This window comes from Eleutherodactylus coqui, unplaced genomic scaffold (genome assembly GCF_035609145.1).
Source record: "Eleutherodactylus coqui strain aEleCoq1 unplaced genomic scaffold, aEleCoq1.hap1 HAP1_SCAFFOLD_427, whole genome shotgun sequence".
NCBI lineage: Eukaryota > Metazoa > Chordata > Amphibia > Anura > Eleutherodactylidae > Eleutherodactylus > Eleutherodactylus coqui.
The window spans coordinates 66,357-86,084 of NW_027101707.1; the positions used below are offsets into that span (position 1 = coordinate 66,357).

The following is a 19,728-nucleotide window of genomic DNA, read 5'->3' on the forward strand; positions in this document are numbered from 1 at the left end:
CAAGGCCGCAGCGAAAAAAAGAATTGATATGCTGCATCCAAGGAAACGGCGCCGTAGCGCCAGCTGATGCTGGTTTTGCCGCAACAGATTGTCCGCCCCGTGTGGATGAGATTTTTGACAAGTCTCGTCCACATGCCTGGCTAATTTTGGTATTAGCGGCCACAGCGAAATTCTGCAGGGAAATTTCGCTGTAAATCCGCCCTGTGTGAACCCAGCCTAAGTGGTGTCCCTGTGGTACATGCACTCTTGATGATCCATCAATTCTCCTTAGAACTCAAAAAGACAGATGTGATCTGAGGGCTCAGGCAGACGGGTGTTTTTTGCTGAGAATGTTTTTGGCGTTTGCGATCCGCATCTATATAGAACCAATGCTTTTCAATGGTAGCGGTCACATGTCCGATATTTACATGTGCATAAAATTGACACGTACAAAAGAACATATGGGTGTCAATGGATGTGGTCACATGTTTTTTTTTTATGCGCGAATATACGCATGTAAAAAATGTCTGTCTGTCTGAGCCCTGAAGGTTGAAGGGGCATAATTACAGGCCCTTTTATGTGCAAAGGTAATCTTTCAAAGGACTGAAACATTGAAAGATTTAGCAATCTATTTGTATAAAGTGTTAATGGACATTAACACTTTATCAGCTTCATTTGCATGTAAAAGGACCTCTAGAAGTTGTTTGCAGAGACCAGTGTGTGTTTAAACACACTCCAAGCTGTGCAAACAGCTGCCTGCACATTCCATTATTCTCCTCCTGGCTAGTGTAAACATACCACAGGGAGAACATCCTGCAGTCTATTGAAGGATGAGTAAAATACGTTCAAACGGAGTATTTGTGCTCAGTCTTTCAGCGGCTGCATGATGAATTTTAAGTTTAGCTAAAATCCATCGATCAAATTAAAAGTACACAATGTCTGCGTTTACATGTAGCGATTATCGCTCATTTTTGTCTGAGAGAACATTAAATAAGGGCTAATGCCCATTGCCGAATTTCTGCCACATTTTACGCGGCGGAAATCCGCGGCGTTACCCCGGAGCTATTCGGTTCTATTGAACCTAACAGCTAAATGTTCACGCTGCAGAATTCCGCAGCGTGCAACAAACGGTGGCATGCTCTATTTGCCATGGGAATATGCGTGGCCGGCTTCCATTGACATAGCCGTCATGCTATCCTTCGGAAGTATCGCGTAAAAACGCGTGCCTACCTGCATCATCTGGCACTGCCGGCGCATCATGCACTGTACTGCGTATGCGCACCGGCTCGAAGGACGGTAACAGCATGGCGGAACCGGAAGCTGAGTGTTAGGGTTTTCCGGGGCGCCGTGGTGGACTCCGTTGCAATATTCCACTAGCGGAGTCCGCCACGGCTGTGGGCATGAGGCCTAAGACATCCAATAGAAATAAAGACACCGACACAAAGGTTTATGGAGGGAGAAAGAACATTTTATTTCTAGCTGTAGGAAATGGTAGATTTTATTATGAGGTATTTTGAGGCTATTGATCGAGAGGAAGGCGAAAACCCTTTGATAGGAAGAAGCCAATTATCCTTGTATAAAGGGGAAAAATTCCTTCCTGACCCCAAATATGGCGATCAGAACAAGTCCCAGGATCAAAGCCGACATCTGACCTGACTTATTAGAATGTATTCTTGTTGTCAGAAATCTAAATAAATCTCTTACCATTTATTGTTTGTGGGGAATCTAAAGTGTATTGAACTAAACCTGTTTATAGACTGTGTTGGTCCAGAGGAAGGCGAAAACCCCCTTGAGGAAAGAGCCAATTATCCTGTTTTAAGGGGGAAAAATTCCTTCCTGACCCCAAATATGGCGACCAGAATAAATCTCAGGATCAAACGCCAGCCGCTCACCTCCCTGGTGTATGTGATGTCAGCTAAAGATTGTGTTTCTTTATGTTTATATTATGTTATTTATGTGGCTGATTCCTTATAAATAAGACCTAACCCTATTTAAGGCTGTGAGTTGATCCAGAGGAAGGCAAAAACCTCCTTGAGGTATGAGCCAATTGTCCTCAAGTTGGAAAAATTCCTTCCTGACCCCAAATATGGCGATCAGAGCAAGTCCCAAGATCAAAGCCGACATCTACACCTATCTGTGTGTATATTTGTGTCTATGTATGTGTTAGTGTCTACACTAGTGTCTAACCTTCATGTATGTGGTGCGTGCTGCTTACCTGGCCTGTGCCGAGGTCTTACTAGTAACCAGGAGTTCAGGGATGATAGTCACTCGGGCTATTGTTCCTGAACTCGCCAGTTACCAATCAAGCACAGGCCGCTCCTGGGGGCGTAGAGGGTCTTCAGGAGAGGATGATGTTCGATGCCAGCCGAAGGATGCCAAGGTCGGGGTAGCATGATGGTAATACGCAGGATGCAGTTGGTGGAGAGAGGATGTTGTTGGTAAGCCGGGGTCTTCTACAGCAGCAGAGTCGTGTGTTCAGCAGACAGTTGTCGTGGGCCGAGCCTACAAGACATAAGAAGGAATTGTCAGTGTTACCAGTTGTGGATATAAACCAGTGAACTACTGTAACATAATGACTTGTATCAGGATCTGATTGGGATCTGATATAAAAAAGTTATTTTCTGCAACTGTGTCTTTACTATGAGGTATTGGGAGTTTTGTGATTGTGGAAGCCATAATAGAGGCCATATTGCTGGTCTTAATATATTTTCCCCAAAGTCCTTTGCTATGTTAGAGGAAATGGTTTATGTATTAAGCTTTCTACGGTATGTGAAGTTTTGCTACAGTGTATGGATATGATTGTAGGTGTCCTGTGTGTATAGGTGTACAGATATGTATGTGTGAGTGTGTATAGAGGATACTTACCAGATGGTCGCGGCTTCCTTCACAATCGGATTCTTCTCGTCATCCTAAGAAGAAGTAGAGACATGGTATTTACAGGAGCAATAATAATGTTATTATATGACCTCCTGAGCTGTCTGACACCAGAGGAACAATGATAATCAACACAGAGGTCTGCCTGAAGAACATCAACCCTAGAGGAGGAAGATCTTACCGGGTCCAGCTTGGTGAAGTGTACGAAAATCCGTCCACAGGGTGAAGGGGTGTACCACCCTCCGGCCACGGCAGGTCTCGATTCCTGGGAACTCTGCTGAAGGGTTTGAATGGCGGCTCTGCTCTTTTCATCTCCAGCTCCTCCCAATTCACGGTGTTGAAGAATCGGTGACCTCTGATATTCTTGTGGACACCCAGCCTCTTCTTTGGCTTCTTCCGCAGCAGTCTCTTCAGAAGATGCTTTACGTCAGCATCTAGCCAAGATGGGAATTTTGGCTTCTTTCTGGTGATGGACTTGATGATCTTTCTCCTGGAGGAGCCGTGGTAGAAGGGGGACTGTCCTGTCGCCATCCAGGATACGACAATCCCCAGGCCCCACCAGTCGACTGCTGCGTCGTAGTCCTTCTCACGAAGCACCTCTGGGGCCATGAATCTATAAGTGCCTGTCACTCCGCTGATCTTCTTAGACGGGACGACGCCGTCTTGGGCCAGCCCCAGGTCAATCAGGCGGATGTGTCCATCTCCGTCCAGCATGATGTTCGCCGGCTTTATGTCACTACAATGAAGAAAAGTAAAAAGGTTAATCTGTTGAGTGATGCAGTAATAATGTAGTAGAGAAATAATGTACCACAGCTTAACCAGTCCTAATTCAGGACTCTGGGAAAGCTGGGTACATTATCTTCACCAGGGAAACAGGGAGATGTGGGAAAGTTGTGCTTACCGATGGATGATGTAGCGTCGGTGCAGGAACTGGAGGCCGCATGCAATCTCCGCTGTGTAGAATCTGAGAAAAGAGTGTAGTATCAATGACATGAAATAAGTCCCCGACGTCATGTCACCATCATAGTGTCACCTGTACGCCCTCCACTCTTCTATATCTGTCATGTCGCCCTCAGTATCCCCCCGTCTCCTGATTAGTCATTTACTCACCTGACATGGTTGATGTCCAAGCTGCCGCACATCCTGATCATCGCCGCCAGGCTTCCTCCGGACAGATACTCCGTGATGAAGTAGGCCCGGTCTGCAGACTGCTGTGCGGCATACAGATGGTAGATGAAGGGGCAGTCTTGGGCCTTCAGGAGTATCCGCCGCTCTCTCCTTATGACGTCTGCCTTGCTCTTTCCTCTGTCAACAACCTTGATGGCCATGAAGGTGTTCCTTCCAGGAAAAGATGCCAGGACCACCTTAAGAAAGCAGATAAGAAATTATCACTGACAGCGGCCAGAAGGGAAAATCATATATATTTATCACATGGTGGATTTATCACTAGGCGCTTTCACATGGCCAAGAAGATTGTGCAAATTAGAACCCCGTTCTTTTGAATGGAGTCATATACATGAGCGTTTTTCTCTTTTTGTCCCGCACCGCATCTTGGTGCAAGGAAAAAAAATTGCAGCATGTTTTCTTTGCATGTTCCTCAAAATCCATTGTCTATTGTTTTCAATGGGACAGGAAAACAGATTGTATGGCGTGTGATGCGAGGTTTCCCATTGACTGTTTCTGATAGCCGGCCTCCTGCTGTGACAGCCGGGGTGCAGAAGGACAGTGACCCCTGCTGTTAACTCCTTACATACCACGATCTATGTAGATCACGGCAAATTAAAGGATTCACAGAGGAAGGGCGCTTTCCTTGTGATGTCATTGGACCCTTGCGATGTAATCGCAGAGGGCCGATGGGTTGCGATGGGTGGCAGGATGCTAGATAGAGGCGTCTTGCTTTACTGTTGCCTATGATTGTTTTTACAATCGATAAGGTTGTAATAGTAATCATAGCTGCTATGGATCAGGTCCCCTTCAGGGACATAAACAGTGTCAAAAAGCAAAATTAAATAAGTACATTTTAAAAAGTATTTTTTTGCTCATTTTCCCCTATTTGTATGAAAAAAAAATTAAGAAACCCCCCACATGTGGTATCATTGTGTCTGTAATGAGCTGTGCTATAATTTGAGCAAACTATTAATTTTGCGCAGCAAAAACCGTAAAAAGAAGGGAGCAAAATACTGATATGTGGAGGAGCCGTCACTGCGCCATTCCCAGAAAATAACAGTCATATAACTTACCTCGCTGAAGCTTCCTCTGCCCAATATCTGAAGGGCGGTGAAGCGCTTGATGTCAAATCCGCGGTCTGATGGTAGAAGGTCCTGGCTGGTGCCTGGTCTTGGCTCCTCATCCTCTCCACTCCTCCTCCTCTTTATAGCTGTGAGTCCGCTCACGCTCTCATCTTCTCTTTTGCGCTTTTCGACGTCTCCTTTTTGTCCATTGGACTCCATTTTTCTCAGTCCTGTAATCTTCGATCCAACCGCTGCCGTCGTCAGTTGAAAGGAAATGGCAGTTGGCCGATTGGAGGTCAAAGGTCAGTGAAGCCGCCAGTACCAGGCTTGCCAGTACTTTGCCTGCCAGTACCCTGCTCTGCCATATACACTGTGATGTGGCCACCATGAGTGATGGTCTAGTGCCCAGGGAAATGGAGAAAATCATAGCTGGTTCTTCCAGTGCCACATTATTAGTAGATGGGCAGGGATGGCACTTGATGTCTGGGTTGGCAGTGGTGCCCATAGTTCATCAGAAACTTTTGTAGTTTTATAAAACTTACGGTTGATTGGAAATTTAAATGAACCCAGCGGAGGAAAAAACATAAATTGTGCTAATGAGAGGAATAATAAAGTCTTGTGAGAGGTCATTTAATAAGTGTCCATCATCCAGATACATGATGTGTATCTCCATATGTTACAGCGGGCAGCGCCCTCGCCAGTGCAGATCTGGGTGGTAGCGGGCGGAGATGCTTCTATGGAGGTCATAGACGGATTTATCCACAATGGGGATTAATGCTGAGGTGTCAAATGATAGAAAGGGGTCATACAGAAATGTTAGGAGGATGTTATAAATCTACGGTTGCTGTGTGAGTTATTGTTGGGGGTTGCAAATTGGCGCAGTAATACGGTATTATAGGACTTTTTATTTACACTGAGACAATAAAGACTATTTTATTAGACAAGCTTGTGAGTGCAATCTAAAGTCTGGGAGAATAAGAGGTTGTGTGCAAGATATAGTCAGGTTTAGGGCAACGACAGACGAGCGTGTAACGTAACACGCTCACTCCTGCACATTTTTTGCGCAGTGAACGAGTGTATTTAACATTCATGCCTGTGCAAATATGGAGTGTATGTCCGCAGGCTCCATTCGTTCACACAAGCAGTGGAATCACCGCACCCTGATTTAAAAGGCTAATTTGCCTAACGTGGATGATTGCAGATCTGCACTGCACTTAGTGCATACCTGCGTAGGCAGATGTGCGCGCTTGCCCACCTCACGTGGGACTCTATGGTGCACAAACACGCACAAGATAGGGCAAATACAGCCGCAATGAGCCCGTTTGCAATCAATGGGTTCTATTCTCTACATATCGCACTCATCTGTTTAAGCCCTTATATAAGGTGACCAGACGTCCCAATTTAGGCAGGACAGTCCCACTTTGGGACCCTGTGTCCTGCCTTTCCTAGGGTCCAAGCTCCCTGGCTTGTAATCAGTCAGTGGCGCTGTGGACGGCAGTGTGTGCATCCAGGATCCTTCTCCCCTGACCGATCCTCATTTGTTCCACAGGAGGAGAGGAGAAGGGAGGAGGTGTTGCTTTGGGTGCACACACTTCTGCCTGCAGCAGCGCCGAGAAGAGAGAGCTCTGTAGACCAGGAGAAGGGTAAGTATATGGGGGGACACTATTACTACCAAGGCCTCTGTGGGGGTGGGGTCCCCATTACTAGTGAAGCCACTCTGGGGGATACTATTACTACTGACGCCACTCTGTATGTGGCAGCATACCTCAAGCTGACTTACTGTATGCTTACAGGTGGCAGAAGTGCTGCAGACTGTCCACGGTAGAAATTTCTGCTGCTAATTATGCAGCATTTTTGCAACCAAAAACAGTCAAAATCCGCACCCCTGGTGTCATTCTTCAGCCTAGCATACTGTATTACTAGGGGTTTGAACACATGCGCATGATTTTGTTCCTTTAAGCGGCCGTGATAATCACGAGACAATTGATTTCAGCTCTTTTCTCGGGAGTGAATACTACGTCGCACCTATCTTCCCCCAATTATTTTCAGCCTTCTGCACAATGGCATGGAGTTTGAACGGGCCGAGAAGGGGGAAAAACCCTCCATTAATGCGCAACTATGCTCCGTACCGGCGATCGTAGTTGTGCATAAGCCCGTGTGATGTTGCCCTTGTATATTTATATAAAATGTGTGTGTTTAGAATATATATAATATATGTGTATTCATATAGAGTCTCATACTTACCCATCCAGCGTGGGGCCGCACAGAATTAGGACATGCTGCGATTTATCATAAGCCAGCATTAGGGCGCCTACCCACTGGCGATTTTTTTTTTTTTCCTGCGATGCTAAATTGCGTTTTGCGTTTTTTCTGAAGAGCAATTAGCATAGAATGTGTTCTTGTCCATTTGTTGTTTTTTTTTCGTTGCGTTGCAATTTTTCACATAGGAACTGTCAGTTGCATATGTCTCCTTATTTTTCTCTTAAAGGGGTTGTCTCGTGAAATCAAGTGGGGTTCAGCACTTCTGTATGGCCATATTAATGCACTTTGTAATATACATCGTGCATTAATTATGAGCCATACAGAAGTTATTCACTTACCTGCTCCGTTGCTAGCGTCCCCGTTGTCATGGATCCGTCTAAATTCGCTGTCTTCTGGCGTTTTTAGACGCGCTTGCGCAGTCCGGTCTTCTCACTGGTGAATGGGGCCGCTCGTGCCGGAGAGCTGGTCCTCGTAGCTCCGCCCCGTCACGTGTGCCGATTCCAGCCAATTAGAAAGCTGGAATCAGCAATGGACCGCACAGAGCCCACGGTGCACCATGGGAGAAGACCCGCGGTGCATCGTGGGTGAAGATCCCGGCGGCCATCTTGGTAAAGGAAGAAAGAAGTCGCCGCGAGCGCGGGGATTCGGGTAAGTAATAAACTTTTTTTTTTTTTTAACCCATCCCTTGGGTTTGTCTCGCGCCGAACGGGGGGCCTATTGAATAAAAAAAAAAACCGTTTCGGCGTGAGACAACCCCTTTAATGCACCCATGATTGTCAATGGAAATTAACGAAAAACGCCGCAAAAAAGGCGCGAAAAACGCTGCGTTTTTCACGCACGAAAATCAGCAACGCCAATGGGTAGGCGCCCTTAGAGTGCATAAACTAACGCAATCCTATGATAGCGTGCCAATCCCGCTGCAGAATTTCCGTCCGTGGGCATTGGGCCTAAGCCGTAGCATTGGCCCCATAATGCCACAATGCCCAATATCCTATCGTAATTCTAATCTTTCTTTTTCAGATGAGCAAGAAGCCGTTCAAGAGAACATTTACCAAGTGGATGAATTCCCATTTGGCCAAGGTAGCTGGTCATGTAGTTACATTGTGTAAGAGGACATTCCACATGCTTTAGGGCTCAGTCACACCAGCAAAGTTTTCCTGCATGTATAGGCGCGTTTCCGAAACGAATCTATTAGAACCAATGCTTTCTAATGAAAGCGGTCACATGTCCGTTTTTTAGAATTCTTTAAAATGCGCACCTACCAAACATAGGACGTGTGAGTGAAAATGCACCCGGTCACGTGATTATTTTCTACATGCCATGTGCTTTTATTTTTTTTACATGCGTGAAAAATTTGCTTGTCTGACTGCGCCCTTATAGTTGTTACAGTAATTAGAACTTCTCTCGTTAGTCTGGCCTCCTTCTACACTACTTTATCAGGATGTTGTAGGGGAAATGTATTAACTGATGTTTGCCGGGTTTCTGGTGTAAAAAGGTGACACATTTTGGCGCATGCCACATATTCAACCTTTTCTGTTTTGTGGCTCGATCGCCATTTTGCAAAGGTGGTCAGATATTGAGTGTAAATTCTGCCATCTTTTGGTGCATCTTGTTTCTGCGGCGTACACAGTGCAGCAAAAATGACGTGAGAACTATATTCTATGGGTCAGTACGATTACTAACATAAAAAAATTATTTTTATTTTTTTATTTTTTCCTTTACCACTTTTTTTTCCAGAGATATTTTATTTTTTAAAATTATTTTCTTCCGCAATCTTCTGACAGCCATACCTTTTTTTTATTTTTCCGTCGACATAGTTCTGTGGGGCCTCATTTATTTTTTAGCAATACCAAATAGATTTTTGTCTTTTTATGTAGATTTTTTTATTATACATCTGGCAAAAGGTTTTTTTTTAAAACTTTTATTACCTTTTTATTATTTTAATATTTAATAAAATTTAAGTGATTTACACTTGTTTTTTACATGTGTAATACACGGTACTAAAAGCCCATTTACACTGCGCCATTCAGGCACACATGATAAAAGACGCAGCATGTCCTCTATTGATGCATGAGATACGCAGCGAGGACATCTTCGGATGGACGTGTTTTTTCAGGTTTTGTTTTTACTAGCGGGATTTTCGTGCGTTAATACTACCTATAGTCCGCCTGCTTTTTTTGACAGGAGCCGTGTGATCATCATCAGTCACTGTAATAGGAGGAACAAAAAAAGGTTTGGTACGGTGTTAGCCAGCAGAGCAAAATGTGATTGTTCCCAGCAAGAAAACCATGTAATCTTGGAGATATGATACCTTTTAATGGCTAACAAAAAGACATGATGTTCTAGCGAGCTTTCAAACCTACTCTGGCTTAATGAAATAGATGTGAAGAGGAATACATATATACACTCATACATATGAGAAGGTACAGATCTGGTGTGATTAATGTGCACTTTAAACAATATATACTGGGGGTGGGGTGGCGGGGGGCTAGTTACATAATGAATGAGAAATGAATTCACTGGAGTGGGCCTTTAATACTCTCTTTACGTTAAACATTCTTGCACGCACTAGCAGGGGGGCCCCTACCGTGAGGCAGCAGTTTGTAGGACCCCAGAAGGAGGAGGTTGCTGCCCTCTGGTGAAAAAAAAAACAATTGCCACCTGTTGGGTGGGCAGCAACCTGAGAAGCATTTTACTCACTTAGGCTAACTTCACAAAAAGGGCGAGCGCAATATGGGGCCATGAATCCCACCCCTATATCACACTCTCCGCTATGTCAAATCCCTGAGGATGTGAGGCGTTGTCACGTGAGAACAGCCTCGTATCACTTCAGGGATGCCGGAAACCTCCGCCGTGACGGACAGGAGTTTCTGACATTGATTTTAATGGGAGACCTCGCATCGCGTGCCCCTAGCATGTGGTGCAATGCTGCCGCCGGGACCATAAAATGACATAGGGTTTAGAATCAATTTCTGCGTATACAAATACGAATCTGCCCTCAGGGTCCCTTCTGACATTTATGGGGTTCCATCTTAATGATTTGTGAATAAGGAGTGAGACTCATCTGGAGAAAGAAGTATGAAAGGAGTGACATGTCCACTGTACCCACGTTTTTTTAAGGGTATCTGCTTTATCTATAGTGAGGTGAGTCTCTTGCAAACCCACAATCTGGGGATTAAATTGCTTAGTATAAGACAAAACTGCTTTACGCTTATTAGCGGTGCCCAGGCCTCACATGTTCCAACTAAGACATGACAGCGACATTGGGAGACATAATGACATATAGCACAGTCGGGTTTTCCAAGTAGGGGAGCATATTACCCATATTAGAAAGAAGGATATAAGCACAGACCTACTTGTAACTTAAAATAAACTGTAACAGCTTAAACAACTAAGAATTGACATCCCGCTTAACAATAATGTGTCGCAGGTGTCTAAAAAAAAAGAGTAAGCTACAATCTATTTTGAAAGTAGCAGTTGTTGTGAGTGGGGGACATTCCAATGGCCTATCGGGGATTGGTTTATGTGATAAAAATTTTTTTTCCCTTTAAGCATGGCTTCAGGCTATTGCCGCAGCGGTGGCTACCCGGGGACGAGCCCACAATCCGGGACAGCGTAAAGGCTAGGTGACATATCTCTTCATCCCAGCCATATACAGTATCAACCATAGGCCAATGGATCATGGGCCCAAATGTTCTTTGCAGAATTTACATTGCATAGATCAGAGCTCGGGACTATGCAACGTCGGATGACGCAAGGTGCATACGGAGCCACTCCATGGCTTCAGTAGGGGAATGTAGAAAGATCACTTTATCATTTGCTGCAATCCGTAAACGGGACGGGTATGCCATAGAGTATGGAATGCCTCTATCCTTGAATCTCTTTTTTATTTCCACGAAGGTGGCTCTTTGTTTCTGCAGATCCGCCGAAAAATCAGGGAAAATAGATCTCACTGAGTTGTTATATTTATCCCTTAGTGACGAAGCCTGTTTGCGCCTTAGTGGTGGAGCCAAATTTTGGAAATCTGACATGCGTCGTTCAACGTGGCATAACTCCGTAAAGGCTTTACATATCCCAGTGATTCTGACATTGTTTTTTCGCCACATGTTGTACTTCATTTAGATTGTAAAAATAGACCGATATAATTTGTGTATATTTATTAAAAGTACCAATATTGGAAAAATGTTGAAAAAATTGTCTTTTTCACATTTTCAACCGTAATATCTCAAATATGTCCAAACATACTGTACAAATTTTTGATAAGATATATATTTCCATCTGTTTACTTTATTCTGAATGCACACTTGAAAAACTTTTGTGTTTTTTTTTAACCATTTAGAGGACGTACACATTTAACATTACTTTTCAGCATTTTGAGGAGCACTTTGTTTTCCTGCACCAAGGCAAGTTTGCAAAGGCTCATAAGTGTCAGAATAATAGATACACCCACAAGTGACCCCATTTTAAAAACTACACTCCTTAGTGTATTCACTGAGGGGGGTCATGAGTATTTTGACCCCACCAGTTTTTTTCAGGAATTAGTTCAATTTAGGGGAGAAAAAATAAAATTTCATATTTTTGCAAATATGTCATTTTAAAGACATATTTTTTTCCTATAGAGCCCATGAAAATGAGGATTTACACACCAAAATAGATACCCCCGTTTCTCCCGTGTTCAGAGACATACCCATTGTGGCCCTAATCTCATGTCTGGATGCATAACAGGAGCCAAAATGAAAGGAGTAGTCGGTGTCTTTCAGAACATAAATTTTGCTTGAAGGCGTTTTAGGCCCCATAGCACCTTTGTAGAGCTCTTGAGTGGCCAAAACCAAAGAGAACCCCCACAAGTGACCCCATTTTGAAAACTAGACCCCTTAACGAATTTATCTAGGGGTGTACTGACCATTTTGTTCCCACAGTTTTTGAATGAATTGAAGCAAAGCAAAAGGAAAAAATTGTGATTTTCGTTTTTTTGTCAATTCTGTCATTTTAAAAACAGCTTTTTTTCTACAGCACACGCATGAATGAAGCCTTTCACCCCAAAATGGATACCCCTGTTTCTCCCGTGTTCAGAGACATACCCATTGTGGCCCTAATCTTTTGTCTGGATGCACAACGGGGCCCAAAATGAAAGGAGTAGTCGGTGGCTTTCAGAACAGAAATTTAGCATGAAGGTGATTTAGGCCCCATTGCCCACTTGTAGAGCCCTTGAGCGGCCAAAACGACAGAGAACCCCCACAAATTATCCCATTTTGAAAACTAGACCCCCTAACGAATTTATCTAGGGGTGTACTGTGTATTTTTACCCTACAATTTTTGAATAAATCTAAGCAAAGCAGTAGGAAAAAAATTACAATTTTCATTTTTTTGGCAGTTGTATCAATTTAAAAACTGTTTTTTTGTACAGCACACATAGGAATGAAGACTTTCACCCCAAAATTGATACCCCTGTTTGTCCCGTGTTCAGAACCATACCCCTTGTGGCCCTAATCTACTTAAAGGACGCATGGCTAGGCCTATAATGGAAGGAGCACCCGTTGGATTTTAGGGTACAACGGAATAAATTCCAGGCCCCATTGCCCACTTATAGAGCCATTGAGCGTCCAAAACGATAAAGAACCCCCACAAATGACCCCATTTTAAAAACTAGACCCCTTAACTAATTCATCTAGGAGTGTATTGCGTATTTTGACCCCACAGTATTTGAATAAATTTCAGCAAAGCAGAAGGAAAAAATTACGATTTTCATTTTTTTGGCAATTTTGTCAATTTAAAAACAGGTTTTCTTTGTACAGTGTACATAGGAATGAAGACCTTCACACCAAAATGGATACCCCCGTTTGTCCCGTGTTCAAAAACATACCCATTGTGGCCCTAATCTACTTACAGGAAACATGGCAAGGCCTGTAATTGAGGGAACACCCGTTGGATTGCAGGGCACAACTGAATACATTCCAGGCCCCATTGCTCATTTGTACGGAATAAAAATTGACTCCCTAAAAATCCCCCCCCCCCCCACCTCCATGCCCTTTTCGGCGTTCCCCAAATCTTAGATAAAAGTAATAATGTGAACTGTGTGGTATTTCCAAAGACGGGTAATTATGGAGGCTGGTTGGGATGGGCACATAGGGCAATAAAATCTGGTATCCCCCCTCCTCTCATGCTTTTTGGGGGTCATTTTTTGACCTCCGTGGCGGGGATGGGGTGTAAAAAGTGGCGTTCCGTGAGTCTCCGTAAGCTTGACGAGGTGCGGCGGTCTCACACAGAAGGTGCTCAACAAGGTGCTCCTGGAACTGCAGGAAGGCGAGTGTTCCCGGGGCTTCTTGTAAATTGCGTATTACAGGTAGCGGTCTGAATAACGCCGGGCTTACGCAGCCGTAGGTGGATCCCGGCTGTGAGCCCGGCTGTGACCCTGCGTACGGCCGCGTAATGTACTGCGCATAACTGCGTACTTACACGGGCGGTCATGCGCAGTACTTTTTTTTTTGTTGTTGTTGTTTGTATTTCCCGCACCGTCGCTTAGCGATGACGCGGGTACCCGCAGCCCGTATACAACGTAGTTGCGTATGGGCTGCGGGTATATCCGCGACCATGGAGCACAATGGGCTCTATGTTGCTGATATCCGCGGTAAAATAGAACCTGCTGCGTTCTCTTTTCTGCGAGTGGATTACACAATTCCAACCCGCTAATGTGAGCGGAATTGTGTAATCCAATGCGATTGATCTGCGTATTACCGCTAATCAAACGCATGCGGAATCCGTAATTCCTATCCGGTCATGTGAGACCGGCCAAAGGTAGATCGCTACCTTTTTATCACGTGACCGGGGACCGCTCAACGAGGCCACCCGTCACTGCTCCAGGCTCTCGGCGACCGTTGGTCGCCGAGAGCAAGGAGATATTAAGTTTCCTGGGCTCCCCGACTCCTGCGCATGTGTGCGGTGTTTTGCCGGCGGTCGCATGCGCAGAATACGGGAAAGTTCACGGAAGAAGATTGCGTCGGGGTGCAAATATGGAGGCCTCCGGTAAAAAGTTTTATCTCCTCTCACCGATCGCATCGGTGAGGGGAGATGAACCTTCCCCTTTTTTTAACTTTTACGTGATCGCCATTATTCTTTGGATAACGGCGAACACGTGATCAGGAACCGCTCACCGCGGCTCTCCGTGAAATCTCCAGGCTCTCGGCTAAGTTTTGTAGCCAGGAGCAGGGAGATTTTAAAAAAGCACGGCTTTTGCGCATGCGCCTGCCACATTGGCGAAGGGCGCGTGCGCAGAAGCTGGGGTGAGGTCCGCGAATAAATCTGCAGGCCTTAGGTACGTCATTTCATCCTCCCTCACGGATATGATCAGTGGGGGGAGATGAAACGCAAGGTTTTTTTTAAGTTTTTAAAACTTTTTTTAACTTTTTGCACTTTTTTTTTTTTTTACCTTTTACCCCTTTTTTTTATTTTTTTAACTTTTTGCACTTTTTTTTACTTTACATGATCACTGTCATCCATTGGATGACAGTGATCATGTCCCTGGTGACATCCCTCTGCTCTTGGCTACACATGGCAGCCAGGAGCAGAGCAATTTTGAATTTCCCGGGGCTCGAGCCCCTCTGTGCACGCGCCCGATGTCAATCATCGGGCGCGCATGCGCAGACGGGGATTTCGGGTCCCGGGACATCGGGACATCGCAGAGGACCGGGGGTGAGTATCTTCACATCCCCTCATGGATCCGATCCATGAGGGGAGGTGAAACTTTACTTTTGTTTTACTTTTTCAACTTTTTCGCGATCACCGCTATCGCAATGGATAGCGGTGATCGCGGGCCCGGGGACCGCTCACAGTGGTCCCCGGTAACACCTCCTGGTTCCCGGCTACCTTCAGGAGCCGGGAGCCAGGAGATTTTAAATTTGCCGGGGACACCCGGGCTTCTGCGCGTGCGCGTGACGTCATCGTCTGGCGCGCATGCGCAGAAGGCCGCCGGCGGGTCCGGGAGGACCAGATCTCCGGGGAACACCGCCGACAAGCCGTGTGAGTATTTTCAGCTGCCGTGATGGATCCGATCCATCATAGCAGCTGAATTACTACTTTTTTACACTGTTTTATTTACTTTTTTGCGATCGGCGTTATTCATTTTATAGCGCCGATCGCAATACCGGGGGGGACTGCCCGCATCCTGGGATGACAGCTCCATGCTGTCGGCTACCTGCGGGCACCAACAGCATGGAGCTGTCACGTCCTCAGGCCAGTGGGCATCAATCCAAAGAGGATGCATAAAACTACGTCCTCTAGGATTAAGGCCCACTTTCTGAGGACGTAGTTTCCCGATGGGGCGGACGTTAAGGGGTTAAGAGGGCCTTCCAGTTTGGCCTGGTGCAAAGCGGCATCTCGATCTCTGCAGTTCAGAATTCTTGCCAAAAATGGATGCGGTGGGGCGCCCGGCGCCGGACGGGACCTGCAGGGCTCTCTTCACCGTGAAGGAGGCAGAGAAGATGCATTCACCCAGTGTAGATTTAAGCCAGTTTTCTACAAACGATTCTGGTTGGGAGCCCTCTGCTCTCTCCGGGAGACCAATTATGTGTAAGTTATTGCGACGAAGACGGCTCTCCGGGTCATCTGTCTTGGATTGACAAAATTCTGCTTGCCTTATGGCTTTCTGCACCGCCGCCGGGAGTGGATGCAGGGAGTTTTCTATGTTAGAGACGCGGTCTTCCATCTCAAGTATCCTACCCTGTATGTTCTGCATATCTTGTCTTAATAAAGTAACATCCGATTTAACTTCATCTATTTTCCCGGTGAGGGAGGATTTACAGGTATTTATTGCTTCTAATAGTCGACGCATAGTTGGTTCCGAACTCTGCCCGGAGTCAGCTTCATTATCTCTTGCCTGGACAGTCCACGATGAGTGCAGCGTATGATCGGACATCTCCACACTAGAGAATTCCTTTATTTTCTCCGCAGCGGTACAACCTTTAGCTCGAGTGCTCATGATAAGCGCTCGCAAGGTAGAGACTGATAACAGAATGTGCACTAGCGTTTCTGTGTTACCGCATAAAACTTTCTTTGGGATTTAAGGTAGGTTAAGTACCAAGAGTCCGTCTTTTTCACAAGTTATGGTTACCAGCCTAGGGTACAGGATGAGGTCTCAAATCATCATCAGAGCAGATTCTGCGTCGGTCCTGTCCAACTGCATGGGAGTAAGGGGTGACTCAACAATCCACTGTGTCCACAGATTAGGGTCCGCAGAGGGCAAAATCCACTGTGGAAGAACAATTTTGCGGGGCCCAGCAGAGACTTTCAGTACAGAGGGGATCCTCAAGTTATAGCATCCAGCTGGTTAGAATACTGCTGGGTATATTGCCACCATTTAGAGAGACAGCAGCAATTATCACAGTCACAAAATGGCACCTGGTGGCCGGAGGGGGGTTTGCCAGGTATGTATAGAGGGCCTACTGCTGCGGGGCCTACATTACAGCATTCACAGTTTCAATGCAAATGCCCCTGTAGGCTCCAAAGTGTCCTTCCACGTCCTCCGCCAGGGACTTACTCTTTGCCGCCTCTCGCCGGGACCAGGATCCGGATCAGATTCACACCGCTCGGCTGGCGTCTCCGCGGAAGCGCACTGCTGGGTTCCATTGACAGCAAGGCCTGCCCACCAGGGGATTCAGCACAGCCGGGTAGTCAGTGCGGTGAACTCCACCAGCCCCGCCCAGACGGCACCTGAGACCGGGTGAGAAGAGGATCACTCACCGGACAGTGATAGAGGTAGGGAGCGGTGTGCAGCAATGCTCCAGCGGGAGTGCTCGGGCAGGACATGTCAATCGCCAAGTGCAGGCTCAGGGCTGTATACGCCGGTTCAGGGGCAAGAAGGACTTTTGGTTCGAGCCAGCCACTGCAGCAGGGTATGTTGATTAATTTCAATCCGTCAGGGAGGTAGTCCGGATCGAAAGGCCAGGGTAAAGTGCAGGATATTAAGGTCCCCTGGGGGGAGCCGGTGTGGAGGGGGCATAAGAATCACCCCTCTGTATGCTTCTGACTCATTACTCTGACATAAGGAAAAAATGAGACTCCATGACGCTAATGTGTCCATAAGACATCTGTAAGGTATCTTTCACGCTACAAAAGCATCGCTACAAAATGGCTTTGTTACCAAATTTGCAACATCCCTCATGTGAAAAAACCAATTGGAATCCAAGGGCTTCACACACATGTGTTTTGTAGCCTGTGTGAAAGAGGCCTAAATTCAGCTCCTCACCACGTTCAAGCTCGGTATGCATCTATATAGCCGCTATAAAACAGCTGAAAATCACAACTGCGTGAAGCATTGGATTCCATTTTTGGCCGCGATGAACATATTCTAGTGTGAATGAGTCTAAAACTGGAAAAGTCCTACTGAAAATGTAACTTCTTTATTGTAGATTTTGAATTTATGTCTCATGTAAATATATTTGGCGCATAACTCGGCCGAATTACCTACATTTTTAATGACTTCACTAATTTTAGACATAAGAACCAGTAAATCGTTTCCCCTTTTCTGTTCCAGCGGTCATAATTGTTTTTACTTTTCATCAATGTGGCCGTATGACGGCTTGTATATTGTGGAACTAGTTTTTATAGGAACTAAAGGCCCTTTTAGACACGATGATTTTTACTCAAAAATTGCTCAAACCTGTCTTTTGAGCGATAATCGTTGTGTCTAACTCCACTGACATTGTGCAGTTTTCGTTAAGCCATCGCTGATCTTTCAGCGTGCTGAAAGACAATGATGAGCCTTATCAGGAATTCACAGCGGGATACAGCTGATACTATTGTTTCAGCTGTATCCTGCTCCCTGAAGACCGGTGGGGTATGAAAAACACAACTGTCCAGCTGTGTTCTGCATCCTTTGCTCGGAGCGCTCGGCTATAAAACAGCTGGGCGCTCCATGCGGGGAACAGCTGGATTCAGAAGACAAGTGGCCCCGCTTGTCTTCTGCATCTTCCGCTCGGAGCGCAAAGTGATCGCTCAATGTTTAAACAATCACCTTACACTGTAAAAAAAGCACACGATTATCGCTCAAAAATCACTGAGAAGATTTTTTGAGCGATAATCGTGTCTAAACCCGGCTTAATACCGGATAAATATAATGTTTGGAATAACTTTTTTAGTAATTTTTAATGGGGAAGAAAAAGCAAGTTCCCCAATGTTTTTCCATCATTCACCTTGTGGTACAAATAGTCGGATCACTTTATTCTACGGGTCGCTACGATTATAACACAAATCTCTACAGGTTTTATTGTGTTTTAGTACCTTTTACAGTAGAGAACAACTTTTTTGACAAAAACCTCTACAAATAGCATTTTTATGTTTCCATTGACAGAGCTGCATGAGGCCTTGTATTTTGTGGGACAACGGTTATTGGTTATTGGTACCATTTTCAGGTAGAATATATCTGACTTTTTGATCTTTCTGTAAAACCACTTGGGGTCCGTTTACACTTAAAGATTATCGTTCCAACAAGCGAACAATGTCAGCGCTCGCTCGTCTGTTTATACAGCAGATCCGTCGTTGGCTCATTCAAACCAGAAACCATTCAGTCTTCCTCATTCGCTGTGTAAGTGACAGAGGGACTGATTATTAGATTGGTATGTCTTCACATCTATCTCTCAAGTACCTAGTCAGTCTGAACCGAGGCACGGCTTCAGAGGACAAGAAACTGCAAATCAGCTGAATATGGAAGCAACGCGATGAATCTAATGCCCACCCCATCACGCTGGAATGTATCCAGCGCTGTATACTACCCACTAGTCAGACCGCCTCCTGCTAAATGCAAGGCCGGGTAAAGGAGGATCAACACCGCTATCACATAAGCAGTGGCACTGTCCATGGTCCTGATCTGGAATAACCAGCTCAACTGTAGTATTGTCCACATCACTTAGGCCCCCCTCACACAGGGCGTTTGCAGAAACGCAGCGTTGAAAAACGCTGCGTTACTGCAGATTCTGCCCCGTTTCAGCAGCGCTGGCATACTTTATGCCAGCGTTTTGGCTGCGTTTTCAGCTCGTCTGAAAACGCAGCCAAGAATGCTGAAAAGAAAAAAAAAAGCAATACTCACCTAGCCGCTGCAGTCTGGGTCACGGCCGCTGGTCTCTGTCGCTGATCCGGGCTTCCTCGGCACTCCCAAGTCTATTGCCGGAGGCCAGGTTTGAGAACCCTGCCTCCGGCAATAGAGTGCTGTGATTGGTTGTCGGTGCTTGCTTGATGCCCAATCACAGCCCTTCATTGACTGTCTCAGCCAATCAGAGCTTGCCGGCGCTTTTTTATTCATCAGCTTGTGATTGAAGGATATTGACGCTGGCAGGCGTATGACTCTGATGGTCGGGGCGCACATTATGTGAATATTCGCACTGTGGAATAT

The 19,728-nt window shown here is 45.6% G+C and overlaps 1 protein-coding gene across 1 annotated transcript; it reads right to left on the reverse strand.

The window, feature by feature from the left end:
• Positions 1 to 762: 762 nt before the first annotated feature.
• Positions 763 to 4,020, reverse strand: LOC136590892 (protein kinase C theta type-like). The gene is made up of 4 exons (XM_066588415.1): positions 3,964 to 4,020; positions 3,755 to 3,817; positions 3,149 to 3,589; positions 763 to 799 (listed from the first exon to the last, which is right to left on the reverse strand). The coding sequence occupies exons 1-4, from the start codon at positions 4,002 to 4,004 to the stop codon at positions 763 to 765; spliced, it is 582 nt and encodes a 193-aa protein (XP_066444512.1). The 5' UTR covers positions 4,005 to 4,020.
• Between the last annotated feature and the right edge of the window lie 15,708 nt (positions 4,021 to 19,728).